A 16,422-nucleotide genomic window follows, 5' to 3' on the forward strand; every position below is an offset into this window, starting at 1 on the left:
GGGTTTAGGAAGAAGCTGTAGCAGGAAGTACAGTTTTGGAAGCTGTTATGTATATAAATAGTATTTAAAGCTATCAGACTAGACGCACCAAGGAAGTGCATGTAGACAGAACAGATGTGTGGGTGATCCTGTGCCTGGCTGGGGGATCGCCTGCCTAGCCCACGCAGGAGGTTGACCTGACTGCTGGCAGGGCCACGAGCCCACGCACCTTTCCCCCACCCCCAACCCCATGGAAGGGCCCTGTGATTGCCAATCAGGCAAACAGCTCCCGGGCGTGGCCCAGGCCCATCTGGGCCACCTGGGAGCCTACGTGGCCTTCAAGCTGATTGGAGAAGCATAGCGGCGCCAATATCGCTCTATCCTGTAAAATCAGTGTGGCCCTGAAGTAGCTACGCCCCCTGCCTGCCCTTTAAAAGCTTATGCTTGATCATTAATAAAAAAAACTGGACATGTTCACCGAAACTTGTCTCCGGTGCTTCTTGTTGAAGAACTGCGCCGCCCCACCATCTCGGCAATGTGGACCTCGCGGCTGCGTGGCCGTGGGTGTCCACGTGAACGGCTCTGGCTTCCAGGAGGGGCAGGTCTGGAAGTGGGACGGGGAAAGTCCTGGGGTCAAGGCCGCTCATGCCCGCGCCCACGCCCACGCCCACGCCCTCGCCCTGGAGTCTGGAGAGGTCTGGCTGCCGGCTTCTTGGGGCTCCGCTGCTCCATTACGGAGTAGACGGTGATGGGGACGTTAGCCCCACTCTGAGAGTCAAGTTCGCCAGGAGCCAAGGCCCCAACCTTGTTAATGGGTAACTCCGGGACCGCTTTCAAATGGGCTGCCTGAGCCTGGGAGCTGGACTGCTCCGGCCAGCTGCCGGGGCGGGAGGAGGGCCCTCTCCCGACTGAGTGCTTGGAGCCGGCCTGGGGCCGGGGTCCTCCAGTGCGGGGCACGACTGGGACAGCCGCGCTTTCCTCAGTGTCTACGACGTGACAAAGCCGCCTTTATTTCTTTCTTTATTTGAAAGGCAGAGTGACAGAGAAAAGAGACAAAAAGAGGTCTTCCACCCGCTGGTTCACTCCCTAAATGGCTGCCACAGCCAGGACTGCGACAAGCAGGAGCCAGGAGCCTCTTCCGGGTCTCCCACGTGGGTGCAGGGGCCCAAGCACTTGCGCCAACTTCTGCTGCTGTCCCAGGCACATTAGCAGGGAGCTGGGTTGGAGGCGGCCCAGGATTCGAACTGTGGCTCTGATGCGGGACTCCACTCGCATTGCCGCATGTAGTCTGACTTTTGGCCAGGTTAGGTGGGCTGAGTGCGTGTGGTGGGAACCCTTTTTTTTTTCTCCTGGTATTGATTGCGTGGTGTATTTTGATAAAATGCTCACAGGAAGTTCTATATAATTTTTGTAGGTAGTGAAATACAATTTGTTAAGCATTAGCACTACTAGTAATTACTAAGTAGAATATGAAATTAAAAGTCTTCATAACCTGATCAGATGTATTGCTGAATAAGTCCTTACATTGTAGTATCCTTTTTTTTCTTGGAAATTATTACATTTAAATTCATACTAGAAGGGAATTTTCAGTGTCTTGAACTAAAATATTAGACAGCTCATTGCTATCGCAGAGTAAAACTATATAGATAAGCCTTCATTTAAAAATATACGGATAACTCACCTAAGTAACTGTTTCTCTTCATCATTTTTATAGTTCTATCCCATTCATCCTAACAGGTTTTACAGCGAAGTGATTCTTTAGGTGAATTAGTCCAACTTGATATTCATTAAATAGTATATATCTTTCCTAAATAGTTTCTCCCTGTATGACAGATCAATAAATGACAATCATAAAATTCACAACCTAATGTGTCTTTATATTTACTTCATTAAAAGCTTCCTGTAAAAAAATCTGATTTTTAAATTTGTCTAACAATCAAGTCAACAACAGGAGTCACTGTGCACTTACTCCTCATGTAGGATCTCTGACCTTAATGTGCTGTACATTGAGATTTAATGCTATAGCTAGTACTCAAACAGTATTTTACACTTTGTGTTTCTGTGTGGGAGCAAACTGTTGAAATCTTTACTTAATATATACTAAACTGACCTGTATATAAAGAGAATTGAAAATGAATCTTGATGTGAATGGATGGGGAGAGGGAGCAGGAGAGGGGAGGGTTGTGGGTGGGAGGGAAGTTATGGGGGGAAAAAGCCACTGTAATCCATAAGCTGTACTTTGGAAATTTATATTTATTAAATAAAAGTTAAAAAGAAAATTGAAAAAAATTTGTTTAACAATCGTATTCTTAGTGAAAATGTAAGCTTACAAGTTCCTTCTCAGAGAACACTGGTGTATCAGAGTAGCAGCTGATGAAATTCTACCTGGGTACATGCAGGAGATGTGTAACTACGTACACACATACACGTCTGTGCACAACACGTGGTCTGGAGAGCCTAGCTCGAAGAGCAGCCGCGATCAGACACGCGTAGCTCTGCAAGACCTGCGACTACTGTGTGACCCTTGGTCATGCGTGCAACCTTTCTGTGCCTCGGTCTCTTTATTTGTAAGTGGGAGCTAATATTGACTTGCGAGGGCTAAATGAGATGAAGAGATAATACTCGTTAGTATTAGTCCCCATTCCTTATCACCCATCTCTCCTAACTTGTAGGGTTACTTTAAGTATCAAATAAATGAATGCATGTAAGTTTTTTTTTTTTTTTTTTTTTAAGTAGAAAAACCAATGTTCCTTAACAGTAAAGACAAGGGGTGTAAACTCTAAGCATCTCAAAATGTCAATTTTGCTCATACACTTTTTTTGTCTTCTGCATATTAGTTACAACAAATCAGAGAAAACATGATATTTGTCTTTTTGTGTTGGGACTGGCTTATTTCACTAAGCATAGTCGTTTCCAGTTGCATTCGTTGTCGGAAAGGACAGGATTTCATTCTTTTTTTATGGCTGAGTATTCCATAGTGTACGAATACAATTTTCATTAGTCAATCGGTTGATGGACATCTGGGTTGATTCTGTATCTTAGCTATTGGGAATTGAGCTGCGATAAACATGGGGGTACAGGTAACTCTTTCATATGCTGATTTCATTTTGTTTGGGTAAATTCCCAGGAGTGGGATGGCTGGGTCATGTGGCAGACCTGTCTTCAGCTCTCTGAGGCATCTCCAGCTGTCTTCCACTTCCTCACACCAGCCTCCAGTGTGGGATGCTGGGGTCCTAGGCAGCGGCTTAACCCACTGTACCCAACTCGCCTTGCTTTGAGTTCTTTCGGCGCTGGAGCCTGCCCGCTCCAGGGGTACCCCCCTTCCCTACGCTACATGCTTGGTGCCCTTAGCTTGTGGGCTCCAATCCTGTCTCCAGCTAACCTTGGAGATCTTGCCCTGACATTGCCCGTGGCCTGAGTACACGGCCTGTCCCCAATAAGGGCTCAGTGCCTGTCTGTTAACTGAATCCAACAAGGGAGTGCCGGGCAGGTTTTCCTTTGCTCTTTTGCTCCCCAGTGGCCTCTGCTGTGTGCAAATGTGACCCAGCACAGCCTCCTTTTCAGAAAACTGCAGGCTCTAAATTCTCTCCCGCAATAAACCCTCCTCATGGATTAGCCTGTGGTACATGCCTGCAGGGACGTGCAGTGCACGGGTGTGTGTGTGATGTGGTGTGACGTGGACTGCGGGAACACAGACTTAAGTCAGGGCTGAGCACCAGCGCAGCTTCCGGGGTCCCTGGGCTGGGGACTCTAAGCACAGAAATGATAAAGACCCACTGTGCTGTACAGCGGCAGGCTGTTATGATCCCTATTTTTGGTCTACGGCCATACCACCCTGAACGTGCCCGATCTCCTCTGAGCCCTATTTTTGGTCTCCCTCCATGGTTCCTGGCTCAGACCTCTCTCCCCAGGGCAGGCCACAGAAATTAGAATTTCTCTTCCCCGAGGTAGGTCCTAGAAACTGATCTTTGCCTTTCTGTCTTGGAGCTGGTCACAAAGAAATTCTCTGACCCCTGTTTCAGAAGGGCCCTGCCCCATCCCTGGGGGGAAGGAGGGCTGCAGGGGGGCGGGCCCGAAGAATCTGGGCACAGAGGCCTTGCTGGATTTCACTGCGAAGTCTGTTAGCATTAGGTCATATGTGTTTTGTCTAATCACATCTCTGTCTCTCTTTTTTTAAAAAAAAGATTTGTCATTTATTTGAGAGTTACACAGAGAGAGAGAGAGAGGCAGAGAGAGAGGTCATCCGTCTGCTGGTTCACTCCCCAGATGGCTGCAACGGCTGGAGCTGCGCCGATCCGAAGCCGGGAGCCAGGAGCTTCCTCTGAGTCTCCCATACGGGTGCAGGGGCCCAAGGACTTGGACCATCTTCTACTGCTTTCCCAGGTCATTAGCAGAGAGCTGGATCAGAAGAGGAGCAGCTGGGATATGAACCAGCGCCCATATGGGATGCCGGCACTGCAGGCAGCAGCTTTACCTGCGGCGCCACAGCGCCGGCCCCTTGTCTAATCACATCTCACCCAGCTGTCCGTGCTTCACTCACATCGGTGCAGTGAAGTCTCCACAGAAACCTGAAGGGTAGGGTCCAGAGAGCTCCTGGACGGCTGAACACGTGGCGGTCCCTGGGGGTGGCCACCAGGAAGGCACGGGAGTTCTCACCCCTTCACCCACACGCTATGCACCTGTATCCTTAGCAGAATCTGTAATAGATCTGTAAATGTATTTCCATGCATTCTGGGAGCTGCTAGAACAAATAAATCAGAAGAGGGGTTGTGGGAGCCCTGGCTTACGGCTGATAGGTCAGAGGCACAGGAGGAACCACCTGGGCTTGTGACTGGCACCTGAAGGTGGCGACAGCCTTGGGAACTGAGACCTCAACCTGTGGGATCCGACCTTGTCCCCAGGTGTAGTGTCAGAATCTAGCTGACTTCCAGGACAGCCAGCAGAATGCACTGCTGGCTTCGGTGGTGTCACAATGATCTGCGTTCTCCGAGGACAGCGGAGGCAGCAGCAGAAACCAAGCTGGGTTTTGCCCCCGGAGGTGGACCGCCACGCAGCTGTGGGAATGCCTGGGAGGCAGACGCAGAGAGCATGCCTTCCTAACGCAAGTTTTATGCTGGAACCACATGAGTGTTTGCCTGTTCCAAAAGCAATTCTCGGGGCCAGCGATGCGGCACAGCAGGTTAGGCTGCAGCAGCATCCCATATGGGAGCGCTGGTTGCTCTGCTTTTGATCCAGCTTCCTTCTAATGCACCTGGGGAGGCCGCGGCAGAGGAGCCCAGTGCTTGGGCTGCCCTCGGGAAACCAGGATGACTGGAGCTCTGGGCTCCTGGGTTCGGCTTGGCCCAGACCTGGCTGGCGCAGCCATCTGGGGAGAGAACCAGAAGGTGGAAGCTCTTTCTTCCCATCTCTCTGTTGCTCTGCCTTTCAAATAAACAAATCCTAAAAACCCCGATTCTCACAATAACGCACCACATATTTTGTGAATTCCTGGAAAAGATGATCTGTAAGGCTGGGAACATGAAGCAGTGAGGAGATGGAGTGGGGGTTAGTACACACTGTACACACATACTGAAGGAGCACACTGTACCCCGCAGAGGTGTACAAAAAAATTAAACAGCAAATCTCAGCCTCACAATGAAGACGAAAGCCATTCAGGCAGGAGTGTGAGTGACTGATGGGTAACTGGATTTTCCACTTCAGTAAATTAGCAGGTAAAGGAGCAAATGAACATTCCCTACAGCACCTGGAGAGGGAGCCAGGACGCTGGGCAGGGCAGGCGGGAAGGAGAAGGGCGCGGCACCCAGCTGCTCTGGCTCTGGGCCGTCCTGCCAAGCAGAGTCAAGTCCTTTCCCTTCCGTGCCCTCTAGTGGCCGTCTCCCTGCGGGAAGAGATGGAGCTGACGCTGGTCTCGGACCTGCAGATGTCACGTGTTCGTGCTTAGCTGGCTTTAGGGTTGGTAGAACTCAAGTTCTGGGGAGATTCCCAAAGCACATCGCCACGCTAACCCCATCTGATCTAACTACCCACAATACTTATTTTTTGTCTTTCACCCTGTTCTTAAACTTCTTGAAGCAGATGCTTAGCTTATTAACGGTCAGCCCACCTTTGAGTAAGCACAGCAGTTTGCTAGGACGTGGGTCCGTCTCCCTGTGGCGGTCTCACGTTTTAATCCGCGGGTCTCATGACCACGTTCACTTCTAAGCATTTTCACATCTCCAGCATGCTTCTTCCCACTTTATTTACGTGTGCGTATTTCCTATGAACGGCTGCTTAGTTGGTTCCTGTCACAGAATCCCTCCCTGATGGCTGCTGGACACCCTCTAGAGCGGCTCTTCCCAGAGTGACATGTACTGTTCTGGCTTCCGCATCTCTGCACACCCGGCCTCCACCTGCTACTCCTCCTCCCCACTTTGTAACTCCTATGCAATTCCTGGGTCTCAGTATTTTTTTAATTATTATTTTTTTTAATATTTGGAAGCTGAGAGGAGAGAGGGAGAGAGAGAGAGTCCATCTGCAAGTTCAGTCTCCTGGGCCAGGCGGAAGCCAGGAGCCTGGAACTCCATCTGGGTCTCCCATGGGGGTGGCAGGGGCCCAAGCATTTGAGGCCTTGTGCTGTTTTAGCAGGTGCATTATCAAGGAGCTAGATCAGCAGTGCAGCAGCTGGGACTTGAACCAGTGTTTGTATGGGATGATGGCATCACAGCTTAACTCACTGTGTCAAGATGCTGGCTCCTTGTTTATTCTTACTCACTTGAAAGGCAGAAGCAGAGACAGAGACAGTCAGCATGGTTCATTCCCCAAATGCCCACAACAGCCAGGGCTGAGCCAGGCCAAAGACAGGAGCTGGGAACTCAATCCAGGTCTCCCACGTAGGTGGCAGGGACCCAACTCCTTGAGTTACTGTCTGCTACCTCTCAGGGTATGCGTTAGCAGGAAGCTGGGATTGGAAGCAGTGCTGGCATCAAACCCAGCCACTACAATACGGGATGCGGTTGTCCCAGCTGGTGTATTACCTGCTGCACCAAACTCTGGTCCCTCAGTGTTGTTTTTAAAGACTTACTTAACTGGAAAGTCAGAGTTAGAGAGAGAGAGAGAGAGAAAATCTTCCATGTGCTGGTCCACTCTCCAAATGACCGCAATGACCTAGGCTGGGCCAGGCCACAGCCCACAGCCAGAACTTCATCTGGGTCTCCCATGTGGGTGCAGGGGCCCAAACTCTTGGGCCATCTTCCACTGGTTTCCCAGGCCATTAGCAGGGAGCTGGATCGGAAGTGGAGCAGCCAGGACACAGACCAGCACCCACATGGGATGCCGGCACAGCAGGTGACTGCTTTAACCCACTACACTACAACGCTGATCCTCAGTATTTTTTTTAATGATAATAATAATAAACCACCCCATTTCCTCTGGAAGCCTGCCTTGCATTCCTGTCTGCACTGGGTCCTTCTGGTTTTCTGCTCTTACACTTATTTGTGCTTACTCTATTGTGGCTTTTCTGTTTTCCTCACTACTGTGCAAACTCTCTGAAAATCTTGCCGAGTGCCTGGTCCATAGTAAGGGATCAGTAAAGAGCTGCAGGACGAATACAGTGAACATGAACCTTCTCACGTGCCGATCAAAATACCCATCCGGGGGCCACATAACAGCTCTTTGCCTTCTCCCAGTTATAGTCATGCCCATAGTGTCCCTTCACGGTTATGACCGTCTCAGGCTGTTCGTCCCACCTGGCTCCGTGCTGCCCAGGTTCTGGGGCAGGCCTGTTGGCAAGAGTAGGGCTGGACCTAGGCTGGGCTCAGGCAGCCTTCTTTCCCTGGTTCTGGGCCAACGAGCCCCTGCACTGAGCCTTCCTGCCAGCAGGGGGCACCTCAAGTCTGAAAGCTGAACCTCCCGGCCCAGCATATACTGTTTCGGAATGCGCTTGTTTTCAAATGTCCAGTGTAAGACTGCTGACAGCCACATCACAACGCTCACTGGTGAAATCCTGCTTGTCACTGTCACTCCCGTTTTTTTTCGTTCAGAATAGAGTTGTATTTCAAATATCAGGCAGAAGCTGAAGCCATCTGCGCTCTGTTTTCTGAGCTGCTCGCGCTGACGCATGGCCTTCCTTGGGCTGGGCTAAAGCTGACAGGAGCTCTAGGCCAGGCCCCGCTGCTGCAGTGCCTCCTTCCCTGTCTGGGCGCACTCGTGGGCTGGGCCTCCCAGACTGAAATGGTCAGGGATATGCTCCAACTGGAGCAAAAGCCAGGTGGGGGCACCAAAAGCTACTGCACTAATTTCCATTTTTTAAAGATTTATTCTTACTTATTTGAAAGGCAGAATTACAGAGAGAGGGATAGAGAAAGATAGATTTTCCATGCGTGGGTTCACTCTCCAAATGACCCCAACGGTAGGGGCTGAGCCAGGCCAAAGCCAGGAGTTAGGAACTTCATCCGGGTCCACACACAGGTGGCAGGGGCCTAATACTTGGGCCATCTTGTGCTGCTTTCCCAGGAGCATCAGCAAGAGGCTGGACTGGGAAGTGGAGCAGCTGGGACCTGAACTGGCGCTCCTCTGGGATGCTGGCACTGCAGCCAGCAGCTCAACCCGCTGCACCACAACACTGGCCCCCGCAGTAATGACTTTTAAAGACTGTGCACATTCTTATTTTTAAACAAAGATTTATTTTACTTATTTGAGAATCAGAATGACAGGGAGAGGCAGAAAGAGATATTCCAAGCCAAGATCCTGGAACTCCATCTGGGATCTCCCACACGGCTGCAAAGGCCCGGTTAGTTGGGCCATCATCTCCTGCCTTCCAAAGTGCACTAGCAGGTGCTGGATAGGAGGTGGAGCGGGCAGAACTCGGACGGGCACTCTGACACAGGATGCTGCCATTGCAAGAGGCGCCTTAACAGCCGCGCCACAACGCTGGCCCTGATTGTGCACACCCTTAACCCTCCTCTTTCTTAGTAATTGTTTCCACATTCACAACCTAGTCATGGCTGCCTTACGGGGGGGGGGGCACCCTCATCTGCGCAGGTGTCCTGCCGCGGGGCCGGGCCGGGGCAGTGGCGGGTGAGGCTGCTGCCTGCAGTGCCGCCGTCCCACACAGAGCGGGGCTACTTGAGCGCCGGACTCCGCTTCCCCAGGCAGCTGCGGGAGCCGCTGGAGTCCAGCCTGATGCCAGGTGCTCGTGACGGGGCCCTGGGCCCCGGGCTTCAGGGTGCTGTGGGTGAGTTTCTCACCTGCCCCCGCCGTGCTCTGGCTCTCGGTTTCAGTGAGCCAGGGCCAAATGGCAGACCTCCTGGTACAGGCCAGGGAATGTCCCACAAGGCCGTTACTGGAACTTCTCTTTCAGGTGAGAGAGAGGAAGATAGATAAGGGAGAGAGATTTGGGGATGCTGGGGCAAGGAGCAAGCCCAGAGCCTACACGGCTCACTAGGCTAATCCTCCACCTAGCGGCGCCAGCACACCGGGTTCTAGTCCCGGTCAGGGCGCCGGATTCTGTCCCGGTTGCTCCTCTTCCAGGCCAGCTCTCTGCTGTGGCCAGGGAGTGCAGTGGAGGATGGCCCAAGTGCTTGGGCCCTGCACCCCATGGGAGACCAGGAGAAGCACCTGGCTCCTGCCATCGGATCAGCGCAGTGCGCCAGCCGCAGCGTGCCAGCCGTGGTGGCCATTGGAGGGTGAACCAACGGCAAAAAGGAAGACCTTTCTGTCTCTCTCTCTCACTATCCACTCTGCCTGTCAAAAAAAAAAAAAAAAAAAAAAAAGCCTACACATGGGTGGAGGACAGGTGAGCTGGGGGAGCGGCGCACTCCTGTGAGAGAGAATCTGGTTTCCAGAAAGGACGCTGGGGGAACAGTTGTTAATGGCTCTGGGGAGACGCTGGGGCTGGGCACAGCCAGGCCTTTCTCTTCTGCCTGCCGGCGCTCAGAGCCCGCCTCTGCACAGGAAGCGCTGGGCTTTTGGTTTGGTGGTTCCATGACGTCGGCTGGAGGTTCCGGAGCCTGCAGAGTTCTGCAGGGCTGAAGCGGAGGCTGCTGGACACAAAAGCTCGGCCCTCGGCGTCACTGAACAGAAGAAGGAACGGCAGGGAAGTGACCTGCTCAAGACCAGCGCGGGACGGCGGCAGAGCCGGCTCCACCACACTGAGGGCCACCACCACGGATGACCCTGCACGCGCACCCCTGTCAGAGTGCCTTCGCGGAGCGCGCGGATAAGGAGCGCGTGCCTCTGGGGCACTGGGAACCAGACCCTGGGACAGCGCCACCAGAGCCCGCGGAATGGGCGCCCCTTCTGTCTGCCTACGATCGGACCTGCTGCCTCCAGCATCTCACACCCGGCCCCAGACGATCCTAGAATAAAGGCGACAGGAGTCGTCGGGGGCATTTATTGCAAACCATTATAATTAATAATTAAAGTGATATTCCACAAGTATTTAAGCCACAGGGCAGACAGGCTCAGCTTCAGAGGGCTGCTCGGTGGCACTGGCGGGGACGTGAGCCCAGTCACGGCGCAGGGAGCTGAGCCGGGGAGGGAAGGAGGGCAGCGCCTCACAGAGCGGCGAGCAGCTACTCTGAATCTGCAGTCTCGCTCTGGTCCCACTGAGCACGTGGCGTTCTCGGACCTGGCTGCAGAGCCGGCCCGGGGTGCGACACGGATCCCTCCTCTGGCTGGCTGGGTCACCTTCATTATCACAGACTGCGCTCTGCCTGCCAGAGGTCTCCCCAGCTTGTACTTAAAGCAAAGCACGACACAACTGCAGCCCGAGGACAAGCAAGGAGCACCCTTGCTGGTATAAACCCGCGGAGAAAGTGAGCTGAGGACCGGCTGGCAGGGGTGCGTGGTCCCTGCACCTTCATTCCAGGTGCCGCCGGCCGGGCCACAGGGCCAAGCTTGTGGGACTGTGTCTGTGAGAATCCACGGAGCTACTCACGGGCAGAGCCAGTGCCTAGCAGAACACAGGGCTGGGCGCAGAGGGGACAGGCGGGTGGCCAGGCCGCTCCTGGGAGGGAGGGCGCACTACTTTTAGAAGCAGCTGTGTGAAGGGCCACACTGGGGCTCTTGCTCAAGGGTTCCAGGGTCCAGGGCACCTGGGGTGCAGGTGGCGGCCCCACCTTGCAGCTCTGTGCTCCTACTTGGGCAGAGCGAAGTCCCAGGCGGTCTCCTGTGCACATTTCCACATGGCCTGCATGAGGCGGGTGAAGCCCATGTCTTTGGGCTTCTCCAGGCCTCTCATCAGCCGCTGCTTCATGATGGAAACAAATTCCTTATTGCTCAGCTCCCCGTTGCCTGGAGGAAGAGGCAAACACAATGGGGTAAGTGGAGGCCCGGAAACAGAGCCTTTGAGAGACCCTCGTCCACAGAACCCGGGCCCCTGAGCCCAGCACACGCCTGCAGCTTGCAAGGAACCAGCTCACTCCTTCCTAGAGGCGTCTGATGGCAACGCAGCGCCAGGGTCGCGTGACCAAAGCTGCATGAGGATATGTGTAAGCCAGGTTCTGGGGCAGGTGTGGGGAATGAGCTAAACAGGTCCTGTGCTTGCTCCCTCCGCATACTCCCAGGTTGCGAGAGGGAAAGACGAAATACTTCCAAGTGCGGTTGGGGCCCGAGACTTGGCTTCTTCAGCTATAAAATCTGGCTAATAACAATACCTGTGTCAGAAAATTAAGTGAGCAGATTAGCTGCAACAGAGTGGTTTACGGGCATAAAGTGAGCACTGAAAAAAATGTGACTTTCTATTGTATCAGCCAACATAGCTGAAAAATAACGCAGAGTGTAAGTAGGATCCCTTCCTTGGGCCCATCAGAGTGGCCACAGACACCACCGGCCAGTGTGCGAGCTGCAGTGCCAAGGAGAGACCAGTACAGCCTTCCAGGGACGTTAAAATACTTGGCTGCTCCTTACCAACAGGCCGCAAGCTGGGTCTAAGACTTTCGATTCCATTTTTTAAGAGCCTAATGGTCATAAATTCATTTTTGGCCTTCAGGAAAGCTGGAATTGCAAGACAAAGCATGGAACACATAGCAGGGTGTGTGTGGGGGGTGCATTTCTCCATACCGCAATGCCGAGAAGAAGGGGGCCATGTACAAGGCTCGTGGTCCCCAGTGCCCATAAGCGCAGAGAGCCGCTTGCCCTCCTCACTCAGAGGGCTCCACTCACCGTCGCAGTCAAAGAGCGCAAACACCACGTCGCACACGTGGTCCGAGAGTTCCACTTTAGCCACCGTCCTGGCCACCTGCTGCATGGTCACTGAGAACAGAAAGACGCGGAATCAGCGGCAGCGCACAGGGACTGGCATGTTGCTTCCCGTCGACGCGGGGGTAGAGCTGCTCAGGCACGAGGACTGTGCGCGACGGACTCTGTCGTTGTTAAGAACACGAAGACTTGCTTTTTATCCCGGACCCCCTTTTTCTTTCGTGCCCGGTTCCGTGCTTGTCTACTGCTGGGCGCTTTGGGAGGCACAGACAGGTATAAATGGGAATGCCTGCTGTTAAGTTCATAGAGAAAGGAAATACACTGAGTTCCTGCCACCCACCAGGAGACCCGGATGGAGTTCCTGGCCCAGCACTGGCTGTTGCAGGCTTTTGGAGAGTGAACCAGAGGCTGGAAGATCTCTGACTCTCCCTGTCTGCTACTCTTTCAAATAATAATAAACTTTAAAGAGAAAAGGATAGCTGATATGACTGTGGTCTCCATGGCATTTCCCTCCCACTGGAAACAACATGAGAGCAAAGGTTCAAGGAAATAAGCAGGCAGCTCAAGGAATGGAAGGGAGAACCAGGAGGCCTGCGGGGAGCGCACAGCAGCGTCCCGCCTCACTGTCTGACCGCTGGCCCTGCACCTGCCTGGGAGCTCCTCGCCCCCATGCCTCTCCTGCCCCCAGTCCTGCACCAGCCACTTAGTCTTTGTCCAGCTGTGCCAGGGAGCTGCAGTCCCTGTCTCAATCAGCTCAGTATGCTACAATCTTTAAAAGATGTTTTTTATCCCACTGAGCACAAGGTCTGTTTTTCTCATGTCATATTCTTTCTCTGACATTCACTGTGAAACACTAGCAGTCATGTGAGACTTGGAGTCTCAGGAAAGCCAAGGCAATTTCTACTGCCTTTGTTCTCATTTAGCCTCGAGCCTGGTTTTGCTAGACCTACCAATTTTGTTATTACTTACAGGTGAGCTTAACTGATGTCAAAGTTGGAGGACAGAAAAGGATTAAGTCAGTTAGCGAGGGGGCGCTCTCTGTAACTTTCAGGTTCGATTCATTCAGAAGTAATGGGAACTTAAACTAGAGTCAGTGCCACCACCTTCGCTGATTTCATTCTGGAAACTTAAGTCCCAGCTACTCTGCTTCCAATCCAGCTTCCTGCTAATGTGCCAAGGAGGCAGCAGACAAGAGCCCGAGTCCTTGAGTTCCTGCCACCCACACGGGAGACCCGGATGGAGTTCCTGGCTCCTAGTTTTGACCTGGTCCAGCACTGACTGTTGGCAACCTGTCTTTGGCACTTTTTTTTTTTCTGCATCTGCTCTTTCACTTCACCTCTGTCACCTTCACAGATCCATAACAGGGCAGCTACAAATACAGAACAACACAGAGGAACAAAACAATGCGATTCAAAGACCTGTGTTGGCCGGCGCCGCGGCTCACTTGGCTAATCCTCCACTTGCGGTGCTGGCACATCAAGTTCTAGTCCCGGTCGGGGCGCCGGATTCTGTCCCATTTGCTCCTCTTCCAGGCCAGCTCTCTGCTGTGGCCTGGGAAAGCAGAGGAGGATGGTCCAAGTGCTTGGGCCCTGCACCGGCATGGGAAACCAGGAGGAAGCGCCTGGCTCCTGGCTTCGGATCGGCTTAGCGTGCCAGCCGTAGTAGCCATTTGGGGGATGAACCAATGGAAGGAAGACCTTTCTCTCTGTCCCTCTCTCTCTCTCACTGTCTAACTCTGCCTGTCAAAAATAATAATAATAATAATAATAAAAGAAAGACCCGGGCCCCAGTCCTGTCTCCACCAACAACTTGGTGTGTGACCCTGAGCAAGTCACCTGAGCTCTGTAAATGCTCTCATATTCAAATTGGAGATGCAGGAAAGGTAACCGCTGAGGTGCTGAGCAGCTCACAGCAGGGCTCAGTGGTGTCTTCTGGAATCTAAGGGTAAAGATGGAGGGGGCACACAGAAGTAGCTGCACTCCTGTGTGGCACAGATGCGAGGCAAGGTGTTTTGACAGCAAGCTCTGGTCTGCGGGGTCCAGGCTGCTCCGGGGATGGGGGTGGGGAAGGGGGTGGATGGGAGAAGAGGCAGTGTCCTCTTCCTGCAGCATTGGGTTCCTGTTCCAACTCCCTCTTCCCAGCATGTGAGTCAGGGTGAAGTGGGGATCCACAGTCCTTGCAAGGAAAAGACAGGAGCAGAAGAGACTGGCGGACGTTCCCGGGATGTGTGCTGGGGAATCTACAAGACGGCAGAGTTGCGGCATTCAGAAATACAGCCTCCGAGGGACAGATACTCGATCCGGCCCAGGAAGAACCGGTTCCTGCTAATTAAACTGCCCAGAGCACGAAGAGGCATCAGAGGGCCAAGTCAGGAGCATGGAGACAGCCGGTCATTCTACTTCCCAGTGGGAACAGCGAACTAAGGAGACGACAGACACCTCGCAGCACTGTGCAGTGAAAATGGGAGGCAGAGGAATGATGCTCTGCTGCCTTATACCCTCTGGTGCCACAGCGGTGGGTCCCAAGCAGGCGATGAGGATTTTGTATTGGACAAACACAAACACCATTTATTAACCCTTCCTTTCTGCATCTCACATCAATCTTGTACTTCTTTCAAAAAATTTTTAAAAAGATTTATTTGAAAGTCAGTTACAGAGAGAGGGAGAGAAAGCGAGCTAGATCTTCTGTCTACTGGTTCACTCCCCAAATGGCCATAACGGCTGAGGCTGTGCCAGGCCAAAGCCAGGAGCCAGAAGCTACATCCAGGTATCCTGCGTGGGTGGCAGGGGCCCAAACAATTGGGTCACCTTCTGCTGCTTTCTCAGGCCATTAGCAGAGAGCTGGATCGGAAGAGGAGCAGCTGGGACATGAACCGGCGCCCATATGGGATGCCGGCGTTGCAGGCAGTGGCTTTACCTGCTACAACACGGCACCGTCACCTCAACCTTGTACTTCTCTGAGCTGTAACTGACAGCTGTCTTCTTCCTAGTTCCACATTCTCGCAGGGCAGAATGCCTACTGCCAACCGCACTGACATCCCGAGTACTCATCCTTCTCCCGAGGAAGATGGCTCCGTCTCCTCTAAATAAACCGTGAACTGTACAACATCCAAGGACGTCAGTGAGCGCTCCTGACTATTTTTAGGGAGACTCATTAAAGTGGTAGTAAGTGACTGTAGAATAGGGAACTCTGGAGGTGCAAGCATGCCTCATTACAGATGCCATCTCTGCACACGGTTAGAGATTACGTTCCGCTGCACACGGAGAGGGTTCTGGCACCCTTTGTATTATCGGAGACAAAACCAGGGCTGCTAGTCATTGTGACTCAAACCACTGGGATAGCACGGGCTATTTAACAGTCTAGCTGGAGTGCCCCCTTGCTGGCCAAGATCCTCAGGTGGGCACCCCAGGGGTCAATCAAAGCCGGAGAAGACAACTATCTAACTAGCTGGTGAGCTGTCACTCTGCGAGCTCTTGGGACAAGTGGGTTGACAGCAGATTATCAGCCAAGAGCTTGACAGCTGGTCCTGAGAGTTGGCTCATTTATTGCTTCCAACATATCTGAATCACAGTCATAATTAAACCGCAGCAAGCAGAACAGTCCTCCCCTCCCCCCCGACCTAGACTCTTCTGTGCAGATCAGTTGTTGGTACTAGCATTTTGGCCTCCCCTATTTGATAATGCTAACTGGTTGATGGCCGGGATTCCAGTTCCTAATCTGCAGTACACCTGCACGGAGCACACAGGCACCTGGAGAAGGGCTAGGTGTCCAATGCCCAGGCAGTCCTTTGGTACCCATCTGGCCCAGCTGCCATGAGATCGGGTTACTTCTATTAGACCGGGATGGGGGAGAATTTGTAGAAACAGGCTCAACTGGCACACTAGAATCTAGGGCCATCTGGCTTTTTGAGAAGTCCATGCAGCAGCTGAGTCATGGCAGGCCCCCAGTTTACTCCCTAGCACGGTTCCTAATCAGACAACGCAACAGTAGGAAGAAACACATTCCAAGTTTGCGTGGCAGGATATAAACTTCGGGACATAAAACTGTGGAGCACGGCAGTTAAACAGCGGTGTTCGGAGTGCTAAGTGTCTGAACGTCCACTAGGAGCCAGAGAATCTTAGCGCTGGGAGAGACCTCAGAGGAAACGTTAAATCCAGGGACGTTCAGTGACTCGCATGGGGTCCCAAAGCCAGACGGGGACAGAGTGGGCTGCAGAAGGCAGCCCAGAGCACTTCCCTGGATTCACCAGGGCCCTTGGGGCCCTGG

At 52.8% G+C, this 16,422-nt stretch overlaps 1 protein-coding gene across 6 annotated transcripts in view; it reads right to left on the bottom strand.

The window, feature by feature from the left end:
- Positions 1-10,334: 10,334 nt before the first annotated feature.
- The window catches only part of MICU1 (mitochondrial calcium uptake 1), a 229,765-nt gene continuing 223,677 nt past the window's right edge, over positions 10,335-16,422 (bottom strand). For all 6 annotated transcript variants that reach the window (XM_002718431.5, XM_051823786.2, XM_070057806.1 and 3 more), the window contains 2 exons: positions 12,121-12,210; positions 10,335-11,250 (listed from right to left, as the gene is read on the bottom strand). In XM_002718431.5, the coding sequence (XP_002718477.1) occupies positions 11,093-11,250; positions 12,121-12,210 (248 nt within the window). In that variant the 3' untranslated portion in view covers positions 10,335-11,092. The remainder of the gene's footprint in view (positions 11,251-12,120; positions 12,211-16,422) is intronic.

Source organism: Oryctolagus cuniculus, chromosome 15, assembly GCF_964237555.1.
Source record: "Oryctolagus cuniculus chromosome 15, mOryCun1.1, whole genome shotgun sequence".
NCBI classification, from domain to species: Eukaryota; Metazoa; Chordata; class Mammalia; order Lagomorpha; family Leporidae; genus Oryctolagus; species Oryctolagus cuniculus.